Source organism: Piliocolobus tephrosceles, chromosome 6, assembly GCF_002776525.5.
Source record: "Piliocolobus tephrosceles isolate RC106 chromosome 6, ASM277652v3, whole genome shotgun sequence".
NCBI classification, from domain to species: Eukaryota; Metazoa; Chordata; class Mammalia; order Primates; family Cercopithecidae; genus Piliocolobus; species Piliocolobus tephrosceles.
Window position 1 is genome coordinate 29,760,472 of NC_045439.1, and position 17,168 is coordinate 29,777,639.

Genomic DNA, 17,168 nt, shown 5'->3' on the forward strand with positions numbered 1-17,168 from the left:
GGGTTTTTTAAAAGCAGTTTTGCTTTAATATCTCGTCCAGAAATCAACATGTTCTGGAAATGCCAACATCTGGGCATTCCAACTGTGCCTCCCAGACTGTATGGTTCTTGGAAATGGTACAACAGCCTTTGTGAGACACTGTGCCCTGATTTGGGGTTCAGAAAACAGGGTCCCTGTGTCCACGTGACTCAAAAAAGAGCTGCCCAGTAAGCCTGGGAAGATAGCAACTGAGAGGTGGGGTACTGGGCCTCTGGGACTCCTCCATTTTGTGGGGGGCTCTTCCACTTTAGGGGGGTCTTCTCCATCTTGGGGCCAACCAGATGACTGCATATGGGAGAGCCCTGGAGCCCATTCAACCTCCCCCACCCTCACTTTCGGGGCAGGAAGCTGAGGCCCAGAGAAGCCCAGACCCCTCCCCTCCAGGCGAGGAAGGATACATTCCCAGGATCACGGCTTCCAGGCATTTGATTGGCAGGGCCTCTTTGGTCATTTCCTTGGCCAGGTCCATCAGCCTGTGGGAAAGGGAGGCAGGGCAGTAAGGACAGTGCCTCCAGCCCCTGCCAGGGAAGTGTGAGAAGGAGGGGACAGGGTGGACTAGAAATGCCAGAAGGACAGAGGCTGCCCCCTAAGCTGCTCTCAGCTCAGGCCCGGCACCTCCCTCCACACTCCCAACAGAAGTCTGGAGCCTGTGGGGGTGGGAAAGAGGCGGCCACTGCTGACAGGAAGGAGGTCCACTCTCCTTCCTCTTCCCTCCTTTCACTTCCCCCTCCCACGCCTGGCTCTTGCTCCAAAGAGCTTTGGGGGAGGGCAGCAGAAGTTGGGGGCAGGACCTTGACCGCCACCAGGCTGGGGCCTTCTGGGAGGTAGTGTGGGGAGGAGGGACGTCAGCGTCGATCTCCTCCCTTCTGAAGCACAGTGGACACCCCTGACCCAACCATGGCTTCTCCCAAGAGCTTGTTAATTGACTGTAACTGCCTCCCCGCAGCTGCCTGGGCCTGGATGTGGGATCTTAGGCAGACAGTTGCGTGCCGACTTCCGGATCTGCTCCTGAACTTGGAATTCAGGCCATTTTAAGACAGCCTTTCCCTAAGGCCTGGTTCCTCCCTCTGTCCCCAGCCTGGGGATTCAGCCTGGCTACTGGCTTTGCTCGGGAGGCACCTGGACTCCTCCATGCCAAGTAAGGCTAGAGTGGGCCCCCAGCACACAGCAGCCACTGGCCAACAAGAGCAAAGCTTTGGGGATAGGGAGGGTGGACTCCACCCAGGGCCTTGGAGAGGGCGTAATTAAGTAATTTTGCTAATAAGCCATTTAAGTGCATTTTCACAAAGAAGCAAACACATTATATATGGGGCAAGATGTAAAATTCACATTAAATTTTGTTTTTGTTTTTTTTTTTTTGAGACAGAGTCTCGCCCTGTCACCCAGGCTGGAGTGCAGTGGCATGATCTCAGCTCGTGGCAACCTCTGCCTCTTGGGTTCAAATGATTCTCCTGCCTCAGCCTCCCAAGTAGCTGGGATTACAGGTGCCCGCCACCATGCCCAGCTAATTTTTTTATTTTCAGTAGAGAAGGGGTTTCACCATGTTGGCCAGGCTGGTCTCAAACTCCTGACCTCGTGATCTGCCTGCCTTGGCCTCCCAAAGTGCTGGGATTACAAGTGTGAGCCACTGTGCCTGGCCAATTCACATGAATTTTTAAAGCCCAGGGGTCTTAAGCCTGTGGGCATCTTTGGGCTGAGCCCCTAGACTGAGCTGTGGCATTCACTCTTCACTCTCCTCTGCCCTCGGGGCTTCATGGGCAGAAACTTTCCCGGAGAAGTGAATTCAGGCAGGGGGCTACGCGCAGGGTGGCAGGATGGGAAGTGACAGATGCAACATTCTCTCCAGGGAGCTCCCTGTTCTCAGACCCTGGGCCTTCTACTCAATGCCCAGAAAAGAGTCCAGGGAGTTAAGGCAAATGGGGTGACCATGCAAGTACCGTGCAATGGGGACCAGCAAGGGGGACCAGCAATGGGGAGTGCAGCAGCTGCAGAACAGAGAAGCGGGAGGGCTCTCTCCTGCAAGGTCCATCTCTCACTTGAAAACAAAAGATCTGAGGCTCACCTACAGTCCACCTAGGACCACCCTCTCTCCTGGCCAAGGCAGGAGCTGGGGGCGGGCTCTCTCCCTCTCTCTAGCTCAGCGTGGACCTGGGATTTCCTTTTCATCAAGGCAGCCCTGGCTGTTCATCTCAGCCGAATTTTCCTCTTTATGACATCCTTAAAGCCCCATGGTGGCACCTGCCCCCAAAGGCTGGCTTCCTTCCAAAGAGTCCCTGACTGCCCCATAAACTTCCACTCCAAGGCTTACTACAGGGCTTTCAAGAGGCTCCAAGCCAGCCCTGGGGCAGAGGACTGGCCTCCCCACACTTACCCTGTCAGAGGTCTGCTCTTCTTAATTTCAAAGAACTGTGTCCCTGTGTGATTGTACCTGCAGGCATGGGTTAAGGGCTTCCTAGCTTGGCCTGAAGGAGGTTGGCCCTCTCTCCCTGCCTATCCCCAAGCTCAAGAGCCAAGTCTCCTGGAGGGGAGATGGGGGCACAGCATGAAGGCGGCTCCCCACCTCACGCCCCCTTCTCTTTCCCTCTCCCTCACCCTCCTTGGCTTTCTCCCTTGTTCTCCCCTGGCTTCCCTTCTTAGGACAAGAGACATGGAGCAGGCGGCCGGTCCGGTGAGGGCCAGAAAGAGGCTGTGGCTGGGAACAGCTCCCTGCAGCACTTCATCTTCCAACCAGCTGAGAAGCCACAGGAACTGAGAGGAGGCTAGGGTAGGGGGTCCATCTCCACCTTTAATTGCTCCCGAGCCAGCCACCTGCCTCACTGGACCAGTTTCCCCACTGGCATAGTGAGGAGCTGGACCCGATTTGCAGTCATTGGCCTGGTTTCCCCCAACCCAGGATCCATGCCTAGCTCTCCCATCTCTGATCTCTGCAGCCAGAAGCCTGGGAGACAGGACCCAGAACACACAGCTCTGGGGCAGGGTGCAGGGGCTGGAGGGCCCAGAGCAGGGACACAGGGGAATCTGGACCCAGGGGAGCCCAGCTCTTCCCCTGCTGGCTCCTGCCAGGGAAGAAAAAGGAGAAGAACCAGGAGAAAATTCTAGGATTCCGAAGTTACCTCCTGAAGCCTAAAATCCTTTTTCTCTGCCATTTTCCTCTTTATTCAAAACCAGACTTTCAAAAGCCCCAAGGCAGCTCCCTCTCTCCCTCTCTGCTAGGACTGGGTGGACAACAGAGCAGGAGATCTATCTAGACTTGGCCACCCCACCAGCAAGTCGCTCGGGACCCATTTCCCTCTCTTTACCCCGTCATATGGCAGGAGCGGGAGGTGAGTGGCAAGAGAGTGCGGAGTGGGCCCTGCACTCATCAGACAAAATTCCTCCGACATCCAGGAGGGACACGGGCCATATCCCACAGCAGCAGGGACCACAGAGATGCCATGTGAATGGCAGCCCTGGCATTGTGGAATGAGGCGGCTCTGCTGATACCTCTTCAGCTCTGTGTGGAAATGCCCACCACAACGGCCAGAAGGTGGCCATGACCCTTGACCAGAGAGGATACTGCAGCTCCCTGATATAGCGCTGCACAGCTTCCAGGCGCTCAGGGACAGGTGTAGACGGCTGGAACGTAGGCACACTCGGTATGGGGATCTGGGGACAGAGAAAAAGCGGTCACAAGAAGAGGCTCACCCTGGAGCTTCCAGTCCACCAAACCCCCTACGACAGGCCTCAGAGGCACCCCACCCTGGGGAGGCACAGCTTCCCTTCCCTCCCACTTGAGCTTCCTTTCTTGGCATCCCCTTGTTGGAAGACTCTTGCCAGGGCCCCAGCCCAGCCATTCCTTCCCTCCCGAGACTTAACAGCATTCCTCATTTGGAGCATATGTTGATATTCCAATTTTATGCTTCTTTAATAATTTTAGAAAAACTTAGGTAATTCACTGACTGTTTTAAATTTTAAATATTCATTAGTTTCAAGACTTAAGAATATAATATCGGGGTTAAGTTCTTTTAGGTTTGAAGTTTGCTCTGGTTCAAGTGCTGGATCAAAGTTGGTGTATCCGGGGTCCCATCCTCTCAGGTGGTGCCCTAAGCTTGGGGAGTGGTCCCGAGGGGGTGAGCATCCTTGGTAGGGGGTATGACCCACCCAGTATTATGGGCATATGTGCCAGGCCTTCCAGAGCACCAACTTGAACGATCAAGGAGTCAGTCAGTGGTAGCAGGCCAGAAGGACATATTTTGGAACAGGTCTAGATGTAGCTCTGTTGCTGGGGCCTGCACAGGGGGCCTGGGTCCTCCTTCAAGTCTTCCCTTTCCTGCCAGCTCCACATCTAAGCAGTACAGGTTTCCAGGTACCCAGCCAGTCTTCCTCCCCAGAATGCACTTTCCAGCACCCAGCTCAGAAATGGTGGAGGAGAGAACAGGCAGAGCTTCCCAGTGCCTGGGAGCCCGGAGGCTACTGAGGTAAGGTCAGGAACAGCTGACCCCCAGGCTTCCTTCAGCCTCCAGTCTCCAGAAAAGAGACCATTACGCCAGTGTGGGCCCCTCTCCAGCCAGGGGAGCCTGAATCCGGAGGTTTGGCTACAACAAGGAGGTGAGGCCGAGGAGGCCAAGAGATACATCAGCTAGGGTCCTCTGAGGTTTCAGAACAGACTTCCTTGGGTAGAAGAACCAGACTTCCGAGGACAAGGCCCACCCCTCAGAGCTCCCCCTTGGCCACCAGCACAGTAGCTATAAGGCTTCCCACATAGAGAGGTCCCACCCCCTGCCCCCAAGCCTCCACCTGGCCCTCCAAGGCCAGACTGAGCCCCGCCACAAGGGAAGGGGGTAGGGCTGTGTAGGGAGGGAAGGATGAAGCTCTTTTCCTCCTTTCCTTGGGAGGCTCTCGAGTGGTGGAGATGCCAGCCCAGCTTTTTAAATAATGTGACTGCAGGGGCTGGTGCTCTGACAAGGAGGGAAGTGACACTCCAGTTATCACTGCACACTCATGTCTGTGGTGCTGCTGATGGCACAGGCACACGGGACAGTGTCTGACAGACACCTCCTCACTCTAAGGGGTGGAGACGCAGGAGGGAAGGGGCCCTGGTCCAGAGCCACAGTGTCGCCTGCACTTCCTAGCCCTCCCTCCCGTCTGTCTTCTCCTTCCTGTCTGGGCAGTCCTTAGCAACCGCACTGGCTGCCCTGGCTCCTGAGCCGCTGACACCTCTGTCTGGAGGGAGCCATTTCCCTTTCACATGGCTCCCCCTCCCCAAATTGGCACCACCACTTACAGTCACCAGCAGGGTAAAAGCCCGGGGTGGGGGGCTCCCCCTCTTCCTGTCTGGCCACCCTGTGCCAAATGGGCCCCAGGGCCTGGCCTCCCCATGTCGAGCATACAGGGCTGGGGAGGTGGAAGAGGAATTAGAGGAATTACTTAGCAATTTACTTTAAATAGCATGGCACATCCACCCAGTCACCTGGTCTCTGCAGGCGGCAGCCCCTGCGAGGCAGGGAAGCAGGCAGATCATCCCCGCACACAAGTGAGGATCCAGTGACCTTGAGGAGCTTGGGATAAAGACTGTAATACACCCTCCCACAAGAAGCTGCAAACAGGGAGCTGCAGTCCCAGGACTGGATCATTCACCCAGAGCCAGGCCTGGGCCGGGGCCAGGCAGTACCCACGAGAGCACTGGCACTGGCTGTTCAGACAAAGGACCCAGGAACTGGCTGCTCTGGGAGAAGGAAAAGTCAAGAAAATACCTGGGGGTTCAGAGGCAGGACCTTAAGGCCACCCTCCCTGAGGCTAGCTCTTTGACTCAAGTCACCCCACTGTAGGCAGCACCGACACCTTTTTTTCTGAATGTTCATTACCCACATAGACTCGTTCACTCAAACACAAATAAGAAAGATTCTGTATATGCAAACGATCAGGCCCACTTTAGGACTTGCCCCTCACCCCAACCTCCGAAACAGGAAACAGAAGTCGGGAAATACTTCCTCACTGTTGAGGGGTGGGAGGGAACCTACAAGTGGGGCACGGTGGGGGAGTGGTAAAGCCACCAGATCTCCCCAGGGAGCACTCCTTCTCCACAGCCAAGGTCAAGGATTCCCCCGGCCCCAGGAACCCCTACAGTCCTGAGTTCTACCGAGACATTCTCACTGGAGGGGTCTATTTCAGTCTAGCACAATGAGGCCTAGGGGAGGTGGGGCTGGATGTGTGTGCCGAAAAAGTGTGTCCTAGAGAGCAACAGGGCTGAGTCTCCAACTAGATCGTCACTGTGGATATTCAGCTCTGCCATTTACAGTCATGACTTTATTTATTATATATTTTTTGAGACAGAGTCTTGCTCTGTCACCCAGGCTAGAGCACAGTGGCGTGACCCTGGCTCACTGCAACCCTCATCTCCCAGGTTCAAGTGATTCTCCTGCCTCAGCCTCCCGAGTAGCTGGGATCACAGGCATGCGTGACCACACTCAGCTAATTTTTGTATTTTTAGTAGAGACGGGGTTTCACCATGTTGGCCAGACTGGTCTCAAACTCCTGACCTCAATGATCTGCCTGCCTCAGCCTCCCAAAGTGCTGGGATGACAGGCGTGAGCCACCGCACCCGGCCCAGTCGTGACTTTAGTGCCTCAGGCACTTCATTTATAAAGCGGGTACCAACACAGAATCAGCCTTACAGCGTGAATGAGATGCTGCAGGTCGAGGTCTTAGAGCAGGGTTTGGCACATAGCACAGACTTAATTCCTGTTCGCTGTCATCATCAGTGTGTCCCGAAGATATCAGTCCGCACATGCTGATCGCGGCAGTTTCCCTTTTAGAGGAGACGTCCAGGCTGGGTGTAGTAGCTCATGCCTGTCATCCCAGCACTTTGGGAGGCTGAGGCAGCAGGATCACTTGAGCCTAGGAGTTTGAGACCAGTCTGGGCAATATAGCGAGACCCCACCTCAACAAAAAAATAAAAAAATTAGCCAGGCATGGTAGGGCACACGTGTAGCCCCAGTTACTCTGGAGGCTGAGGCGGGACTATCACTTGAGCCCAGAAGGTAGAGGCTTCTGTAAGCCATGACTGTGCCACTGCATTCCATCCTGGTGACCAAGCAAGACCCTGTCTCATAAATAAATAAAAGGAAAGCACTCTGGAGTCATCATAAGTAACTAGAGGAGATGTCCAAATTCCCATTCGGCAGGAAAAGACCTTCAGCAGCTGGGTCTGGGGTCAGTGGTCACTAAGCTTTTAAAGGTGGTGGAAGCCTGAAACCTCAAGGAGAGACTCTTATCAAGGAGGCTAAGCTGTTGCTGGATGTGGGATCTTTCTAGAAATTGTTGCCCTATAACATACTGGCATCATCCCTGTAATTACAGGCTGCTTCTCCAACACGCTAGTGGGGTGTTGATGAACACTCACTCCTTGCTCCATTACTGGGTATCTATTAGAGGCACCTAATGAAGCATCATATGCTTTGCATCGTTAATTCTTCTAACATCCTCTTGATGGGCATTGCTATTAGCTCCATTTCACAGCTGAGGAAACTGAGGCACGAGAAGGTTGCCTGTCTCCCTCATATAAACAGTTATGGGAGATCAAGGATTTGAACAAGGTGGCTTTGACTCCAGAGTGCTCTCCTTTTATGACACCACCCTGCAGGGGTCCCAGACTCAACCACGTGCAGGGGCCAGGCAGGTAACATACACAGGGCAGGCAGTCCTGGTAGGTGAGTGGTGGAGATGGTGGCAAGATGGGGGAGTAGGACCCACTCCCCAGCCCCAGCTGACAGCTGCTTCATGGGACTGCAGATTCCCATGTGTTCCCAAGTCGTCTTATTTTCTGAAAAGATGCCAAAAATCTGGATCTTTATGTGAGAAATCTCCCAATTTTAAGTTTTGGCTCAAGTGGCCTTTTAAAGCATTGTACAGTCCCAACAAAACACTTCTTGAGCCCCAAACTGTGTGGCCGCTCTAGGGAATGCCCCTGTGCCAGCTCCAGTGGCATGGGCCCTAGGGATGGTAAGGATGGGGTCAGCCCACCCTGCCACTGGCACCCAGGCGCCCAACCCATGCGGCTTCTCTCCAAGGCCTGCTGGACGCCACTGCACTCTCAGACTCTAAGGGCACCTTTCTTTTTTTTTTTTGAGACGGAGTCTCGCTCGGTCGCCCAGGCTGGAGTGCAGTGGCGCGATCTCAGCTCACTGCAAGCTCCTCCCGGGTTCACACCATTCTCCTGCCTCAGCCTCCTGAGTAGCTGGGACTATAGGCGCCCACCACCGCGCCCGGCTAATTTTTTGAAGTTTTTAGTAGAGACAGGGTTTCACCATGTTAGCAGGATGGTCTCGATCTCCCGACCTCATGATCTGCCCGCCTCGGCCTCCCAAAGTGCTGGGATTACAGGCGTGAGCCACTGTGCCCGGCCTCTAAGGGCACCTTTCTACTCAGGGCCCAGGTAGAGGAGGGACCTCATGCAGACTCATGCGGTTTATCTGAGATCTGTGGTTTGAAGAGGGGGAGATTCAAATTTTTCCAAACCTCTCACAAAATTCCTTCCACCCTAGGGGTGGAAGTCTAGGGGTCTGTCACAACACAGCCCCCACCCCTAGACTTCCTTCATCCGTGTCCTTCCTGTACATGAGGACTGAAGATGACAAGATGACATTACAAACCAGTTACTAGTGAGCTCACTGAACTTTTTTTAGTTCCCAGGAGTGGTGACAGTTCTGCAGGGAACTATTCACACTCTTTTATGGCATGATTCAGATACAAGCCATCTGGAGAGCTGCCCAACGTTTTCAGGTAGGAGCAGGGTGTGACTCTGGCCTCATCGGGACAACCAATCTGAGCAAAACCTAGTCTTCCCGCTCGATAAAGGACATGAGTAAAGGTGATGGACATCTGGCTGGGCGTGGTGACTCATGCCTGTAATCTCGAGAGTGGTGGCTCACGCCTGTAATCCCAGCACTTTGGGAGGCTGAGGTGGGTGGAATACCTGAGATCAGGAGTTTGAGACCAGCCCGGCCAACATGGTGAAACCCTGTCTCTACCAAAAATACAAAAATTAGCCGGGTATGGTGGCGGGTGCCTGTAATCCCAGCTACTTAGGAGGCTGAGGCAGGAGAATCGCTTGAACTCGGCAGGTGGAGTTGAGGTTGCAGTGAGCAAGATCGTGTCACTGCACTCCAGCCCAGTGGAGAGAGTGAGACTCCGCCTCAAAAAAAAAAAAAAAAAAAAAAAGGGAATGGATATCTAATAACCAGGTAATGGTTTGGGGCTTTCCAGTTTGTCAAATACTTTAACACACAGTCTCTCATTTCATCTTCCCCACAATCAACCTCATTTTATTGATAAGAAAATTGCATCTCAATTAGGTGAGAGGGGCCATATAGATAAGCAGGTGGCCCCTACTAATGTCAGTATCCTTTGATGTAATACTTTCACTTTCAGAATCTTTCCCAAGGAAATAAACCAGAGATGAACCCCAAAAATTATATTTTAGAATGTTCACCACAGTATTCATTTTAGGAATAAAACTGGAAACAACATCCAACTATAGGGGATTAGCTAAATAAATGGTAAGTCAGTGCAGAGCGCATTTATGCGGCCATTCCAAATCAATCTACGTTTTGTTTCCCCTGGAAACATTAGGCAGTATTTTAACCTTCAACCTTTGATTCTCTTTTTCCCAGAAGACACTTTCTGATGACTGTACCGATAACTTGGTAAAAACAAAACAGGCCACTTGTCCTCATGTCTGATTCATACTAACTTCCATTCTTCCTAGCCCTCTTCCTTCCGACCTGGGCAGGCAGGGCTAAGCACTGGGCTCTGAACTCAGTCCAAAGGGCTCTTTTTTGGAGATTTCAGGCCTCTGCATTTGGCAAAGTGCCTCCTAGTCTTGATCATGTTTTTTTTTTCTTTTCTTTTCTTTTTCTTTTTTTTTTTTTTTAAATATCAGGCATGTATTTCCATATAGCAGCGTACAGCTCAGAAACTCTCAAATACCCTTTTATTCAGCAAACACACACACAAGTGCCTGTTCTGTGCCAGGCACACAGGAGGCCTTGGGAAGACAAAGATGAATGAGATACAGCCTCTGCTTTCGTTGGTGACACAACTGAAAGATAGCTGTCATGGAGGAGGAGTTACAGCCAACACAGAAAAATTATTTCATTGTATGCTTCTCCATAAGACCTCTTCTAATGTCCTTGAATCTAGTGTCCAACAGAGAAGAGGACCTGGACACTTCCCTCCACCACCCACCCCGCCTTCTCCTGAAGACCTGAAGTTGAATCTCAGTTCTGCCACTTACTGGCTGTGGGGACTTGAGTTCCTACTTGAGTTTTCAGCTTTCTCATCTGTAAAATGGGGACCCAAACTGCACTTAACGTCACAAGGCTGTTGGGAGAATTCAGTGACATAATGCACGAAAATATTTTCTCAACATATGAAGCCCTGCATCTCCTTAGTCATTCATGACATTTGTCTGCTCACAGTTCTCTAGCTTGGCAAGTGTCATCAAGCAAATGAGACGTCAAGCCATCCTAGTGTGTTTGTTAGTTCCATCTGCTGCTGTCCCCTCCTGTAAAACGTGCGCATTTTAAAAGATAGCGGGGAAGACCTCCTGGAGACAGGTATGTGAACCTCCCTCCTATAATGGCAGTGAGAGAAAGTTCTCCAGGACAGGTATGATTTCTCTGCATTTTAAATATCTTACCGAGCCAGCGGTCCCCTGCCCCGTGGGAGGAGAGTGTGGCTTTACTCTTAGCCCCAAGGTCACTAAAACCCTAGACTGTGCTATCACCCCCGACCCCCAAGCCTCACCTTGGGCAGGTCTGTGGCCCCACGGATCCGTTGCGCCACCTTCTCTCCATCGGGGTGGATCTTGGCCACGTGTTTCCACATCCTTTCCCAGGTGGCCTCATCCACAGGTAGCCCACCCCGGTTGACAAAGAAGGGGACCCCTCCGTCTCGCAGGTCCTCTTCCCCTTCCTCTTCTGGCTCCTCATCTCTCTGGGCTGAGGCTCCTTCGCTAGTCTCCAAACGCCTGACCCCAGAGTGGGCGGTGGTCACAGCAGATGTTGGAGTGGCACCACTGCTGCCACCCCCAACCACCTTCTTCCCCCCTGGCATCCCTAAATCCTCGAGGGGGTGGTGGAGGCGGGAAAACAGGTGGCTCACAAGAGGCCTCCCACACACCAGCTGCAGAGATAACACATGGCCAGAGTGCAAGGCGCCTTTAAGAAATCAGGGCGTGGCTCCTGTACAATAAACTACTACTTGATAAAAAAAAATCAGTGCAATAAGGTGAAGTGGGGTCCGAGGGGGTGGGTTGTCTGGGGTCAGCCTTGGAGGCCTTGTTCTGTTTGAAAAATAGGACAAAGAGAACACACCCCACCTTGGCAGCCGTCACAAAGCACCCCCATCTAACTGCGAGAACAATGACGGGCAGCAGTGAGGGCTGGCAGAGCGGAGAAAAGTCGAAGGGAAACTGAGGCCAGACAGCTCGGACCAGCGGCTGCAGAAAGGACAGAGTCAAGGCACCGGTGCCCACTGGGCGCCCTGGGTCTCAGTTTCGGAGGGAAAAAAAACCCCTACACAACTCTCGCACGCTCACATCTGCGCGCGCCCCAGGAGAGACCGAGGCGACTCCTGGCCGCGCGAGCTCCGAACCAGGATCCCTGGGCTGGAGAGCAGCGCTGGGGGACGATTTCTCCGACGCGACGAGACAAGTCAGGGAGCCAAGACTCGCAGCTGGCGGGGCGCGGGGAGGGGGCGCGCGCCAACGCGCACATTCCACGCCCGCGGCCAACTCCCCTTACAAAGTGGGCTTTGTCTGGGCCCCCTGTCCCCGCGTCCCCAGAAACAGCGGCAGAGTCCCCAGAAAGGGAGCGGGCGCGGCGGGGAGGCGAAGGCTGCGAGCGCCGAGGCCCAGCGGGTCCCCAGCCGGCCGCGTCTCAGCGGGAGGACTGCGAGCACCTGGCGCCGCGCTGCACCAGCCGAGCCATCGCAGGGCACTGGGCCCGCGGCTCAGCGGGACCGGCTCCGGCGGCTCGCAGGGGCCAGGCTGAGGTCACCGAGCGGCGGGCTCCGGCCGCGGGGTCGCTGCCTGGCACTGGCTGCAGCATGGGCGGTGGCGCGGCCGGGGCGGGCGGAGGATGCTCCGTGGCTGTTTGCTTGGGCTGCCGCTGCCCTGGCTGAGGGTGGAGGAAGGACCGCGGGGCGGGGACCGCAAGCCCGGAGGCTCGCGCAGCCTCTGCCGGCGGATGTAGCTGGAGGCGAGTGACGAAGCCCAGCTAGCGCGCGCTGCGCTGGTGCCTGGGGAGCAGTCCGCCAACGCGGAGCCCACTAGCAGATCGCGGCTCCGCAAAGCTGGGGCCGCCGCTGCTGCAGCCCCGCCGCCCCTGGGCCCTGCTGCCGCCGACCGCGTCCCCTACCCGCCAGCCGCCCACCCGGCTCCACTCCGGCCCGCGCCGCGCATGCGCTCCGTCCCCCCCTTAAAGGGCCAGCGCCTTCGCGCCTCGTCCTCCACCCCCCGCAGCGGTCCCTTTGGCCCAAGTTGGCCCAAGTTACCCCAAGGACGCCGGTGGGCATTCGCTCCCTCCTCACCCAGCTGTCAGGGCACCGCGAAGCCGGTGCAAAGCTGCAGAGGAAGTTTTCAACGTGCCAAACGGAGCGCAAATCCATGGAGATTCCTAGTGCAGAAGGAATTCCTGCGGTCGGGAATTTCTTGAAAAGGATTCCTCGCAGGGGCCCTCAGCGGGTAGGACCGAGAGCACTGGCCTAGACGAGTGGGATTCTAGACCAGATTCAGTGCCTGTGTTGCTTTGGGACGTTCAGCAGTTCCCTTCCCTCTGTAGGCCTCAGTTTCCCCATATCTTTGCCGAGGTGGTCACAGTGAGTGAGTGCAGAGTCCCTCCCAGCGCGCACAGTTCTTACAGGAGTACATCTAGGGATTGAGACAGGAGGGTCACTACCTCTAGAAACGAAAAGGATGAAAGTCACCCTGTTTTATCCGATTGCCTGCACTGGTGGGAATGGGATGCGCAGAGTTCGCCCCTAGACCGTCTGCCTAGACCGGGCTTTGGACGCTCCGGACCCCGCGGACCAGGGTGGGACTGCGACGTGGGCGTGGGAGGCAATGCATGAGGAGAGTCGGCTGGCCTAGAGGAAGGTGAAAGTACAATCGACTGTGGTGCGTGGCCCCTGAGCATTGGACACTGAACGTACCCTCCGCCTCCCTCATGCCATAGGGTTGTAAACCGTGGGGAAGGCACTATCTCTAGGCTAAGCCAAGAACTTTAGGAAAAGACAGCCGAGTGTGTGCTTTAAGACGCTCTCCCTCTCCCTAACCTGTAGTTAGCATGAATCACAGTCTTATGGGAGAATGCAGATTCCTTGGCCTTAGCGGGCAGATTCAGATTCCTTAGTTGTGGAGTCATTGCGTTTCTTGACAAGCTGAGGTTACTACACAAGGGCTGGGTTAAAGGCCTTAGAGAGTCCCCAGGGCCTCAGTGGTTTCACATCTGTTCCCTAAAGCTGTCCCTGGTCTCTGAACTTTCTGGGTACCTCCTGTGCTCCTGTAGCAACCTCTTACTACCTCCAGGGTCAGAAACCAAGGGTTATCAGTGATGGGAAGGATCACAAGACTCCAAGAAAGTTAATTGAGCCTGGATCTTCTTAAACTCACTGAAGCAAGAAGACTCCAAGCATAGAAAAGTCACTAGGGATCAACAACTGTCACCCTGTATTGTATAAACCAGGTCTCAGAGGGTATTTTCCCAAAACTCACGCAGCTAGTAAGTGGCAGAGCTAGAATGTGAACAGAAGTCTTACTTCTTCAGACACTTGTTTTTCACTGTATACATTGCTTCTTATGTTAGCCAAGTGGTGCTGGTTTTAAAATTGGCCTGCATGCTCTTGACCATTCTTTTCAAAAGGTAGGCTCTAACTCCTTTCCCCCTGAATGTGGAATGTACCTGGTGACTGGTTTCTAATGAATAGAATGTGATGGAAGTGAAGCTGTATGACTCTTAAGACTAGGCCATAAAAAGGAGGCAGCTTCTTCTTGGTTTCTCAGAAGAAACCAGCCAGCATGTTTTGAAGAAGCCCAAGCCACATGGTGAGGCCACATGAGTGTGTTCTGGCTGATAACTGCTGCTGGGCTCTCAACCAACAGCCAGAGCCAATCACCAGATCGTGGTGAACTGAGACTTCAGATCTTTTCAGTCCTCAGCCTTTGAGTCTTAGAGTTTAGGTTCCAGACATGGAGCAGAGAACAACCAGCCCTGCTGTGCCCTGTCTGACTTTCTCTCCCACAGAAATTGAGAAAGGATAAGTGACTATTCTTGTTTTAAGCTGCTAAGTTTTGGACTAACTTGTTACGCAGCATTAGATAATACCATGTGTTTTCTGAAATGACAAATACAATAGATGTAGGGTATTCATTCAAAGAGTGAGTATTCATAGAACATCTTCTATGTGTTTGGCTCTGTACTGCGCACTGGAGAAGCAGTGGTGAATAAGAGGGACATGGCCTTTGCCCTAGTTGGACTTATGGTCTACTAGTGGAGGAGATAGTTAAGCATGATTTCCATAAGGTGCTCTGCCAGAGGGTTATTCAGGAAGCTGTGGGAGTGCATACCCAGAGAAACTTCTCAGTCAGGTAGGGAACTGGGAAAAGAATAAATGAGTTGGGTACAAGGTCAGCATGGACTAGGCTAGAGAATTTTCTGGCATGTGTGCATAGAGGTGGAAGAGGATATGTGTCAGACAAGGGGGCTTGCAAATAGATTAGAAAATGGTGAAACTGGAAAGAGATGTGTATAACCCAGTCTTATCTAAGCCAAAAACCCAGAGAGAACAAGTGACTTACCTGGTGCGGCACAGCTTGTGAACTGGTCTCAGGTCCTGGGTCCTTCATCAAACACTCCCATGACTCCCCACACCTATGCCTTGGGAACAATTCCTCCAGCAGACACTTGGGTAGCTGTTTATTTGGCTCAAAGCTTTCATGACCATTATTTCTTTTTCTTTTCTTTCTTTTTTTTTTTTCTTGAGATAGAGTCTCGCCCTGTCACCCAGACTGGAGTGCAGTGGCTCGATCTCTTCTCACTGCAGCCTCTGCCTCCCAGGTTCAAGTGATTCTCTGCCTCAGTCTCCTGAGTAACTGGGATTACAGGTGCCCGCCACCATGCCTGTCTAATTTTTGTATTTTTAGTAGAGATGGGGTTTCACCATGTTGGCCAGGCTGGTCTCCAACTCCTCACCTCAAGTGATCCACCTGCCTCGGCCTCCCAAATTGCTGGGATTACAGGCGTGAGCCACCGCGCCCGGCCCTCATGAAAATTATTCCTTTTGCTGTCTCCACAACTCTCCATGGAAGAGTTAGGATGAGTATGATTCCCATTTTACAGATGAAGACAGGATGCATAAGAGAAGCTAGGCAAATTACATACCTAGTACAGGAGCAGGCACATTCGAGCTGCTGGGTACAAGTCACTTTGATGATGACAAGGATGATGATAATGATGCCTAACTCATATCATGTATCACTTTTGTTATCGTCACACTCTGGACTAATGGTCTGCAAACGAACGCACATTGTCTTAGCGCATCAACACTCATATTAATCTGCTCTGACTCATTTTCTATTCTTGTGACACAGAAGCTAGAGTGAAATTTCCATAGAGAAGAGTCTGTTGACTTAGCTGGGATCCTTGGCCTACTTCTTGGCTAGAGGAGGATGGGGCAATTTCATTAGCCAAGACTACAGGTGGTTGGGGGAGAAGGACTGCCCTAAGGGTAAATGGGGTGCTGTTAGTAAAAAAGGGGCATGGAGGCACACAGGTATAGATGTGTTTATAAAAGGTAGATGTTCTGCACTGTTCAGTATGGTAGCCAGAAATCATGTGTGTCTATTTAAATTCAAATTTAATTAACATTAAATAGAATTAAAAGTTCAGTTCCTCCAATCACACTAGCCATATTTCAAGTACTCAGTAGCCATTATGGCTCGTGGATACTGTAATGAATAGTACAGATTATAGAACATGTCCATCATTGCAGAAATTTCTTTTTTTTAATTTTTTTGAGACAGAGGCTCACCCTGTTGCCTAGGCTGCAGTGCAGTGATATGATCTTGGCTCATTGCAACCCCTGCCACTTGGGTTCAAGCAATTCTCCTGCCTCAGCCTCCCCAGTAGCTGGGATTACAGGTACTTGCCACTGCGCCCAGCTAATTTTTTGTAGTTTTTAGTACAGACAAAAGTTTACCATATTGGCTAGGCTAGTCTTGAACTCCTGACCTCGTGATTTACCCGCCTCGGCCTCCCAAAGTGCTGGGATTACAGGCGTGAGCCACCGTGCCTGGCCCATTGCAGAAATTTCTATTGGACAGTTCTGCTCTGTGATTCTTTCTTGGGATTAAACTCTTTTTCTTTTCTTCTTTTACCTCATAAATTATGAACATGAAAACAGCAAAAAGGTGAGTCAGAATCTTCATTCATTTACTCAATAAACATATACTGTCTACTCTGAATCATACATGGTTGTAGGCACCAGGGATACCTGGGAGGGATCTTGGAGCACTTCTGGTCCATTGGAGCTTACATTACATTAGGATCACCCCAGAAGCTCTTAAAATTCTTGATACTCAGTCTGCACCCTGCAGAAATCCTGATGAAACTGGTTTGGAGTCGGGCTTGGTACCCATAGTTTAGAAAAACTCTCCAGGTAATGCGAATGGTAGCTGGCTTGGAACCACTGAAATCTAGTCTGGCCAGTGAAACGATTTGCTTCAGGTCACCTGAAAACCTGAATCTGCATGGGTCTGACTTCCGCTGTGGGGTTCGCATGACAAAATCAGAGAGTTCTTCATGGACTTGGCATCTGTCTGAATTGACTGCTAAATTCTTAGAGAACAAGTCTATTTTTCCCTAATCCAAACCGAATCCAATTCACTTCAAATACAGTGCCAAAAGGACCTCTGGCTTGGGATTCATTTTAAATCACTTCTTTCTCAAACTGTCCATTTTGTTTCTGGAACTAAATTATTCAGCCAGGTGAGTGAAAGTCTATACAAATAGCTACTCTTCACTGAGCACCTAGTGTAGGTCAGGTGCTTTACCTGCAGAGTTTCATTTAATCCCCAGGTCAATCTTGCAGGG

At 52.4% G+C, this 17,168-nt stretch overlaps 1 protein-coding gene and 1 pseudogene across 1 annotated transcript in view; one reads left to right on the forward strand and one right to left on the reverse strand.

The window, feature by feature from the left end:
- The window catches only part of VASH1 (vasohibin 1), a 22,129-nt gene extending 9,657 nt beyond the window's left edge, over nt 1-12,472 (reverse strand). The window contains exons 1-4 of the mRNA XM_023184619.2: nt 10,825-12,472; nt 3,596-3,684; nt 2,411-2,467; nt 438-512 (exon numbers count right to left, since the gene is read on the reverse strand). Coding sequence (XP_023040387.1) covers nt 438-512; nt 2,411-2,467; nt 3,596-3,684; nt 10,825-11,133 — 530 coding nt within the window. The 5' untranslated portion in view covers nt 11,134-12,472. The remainder of the gene's footprint in view (nt 1-437; nt 513-2,410; nt 2,468-3,595; nt 3,685-10,824) is intronic.
- Nucleotides 12,159-17,168, forward strand: part of LOC116418826 — a 60,820-nt pseudogene continuing 55,810 nt past the window's right edge.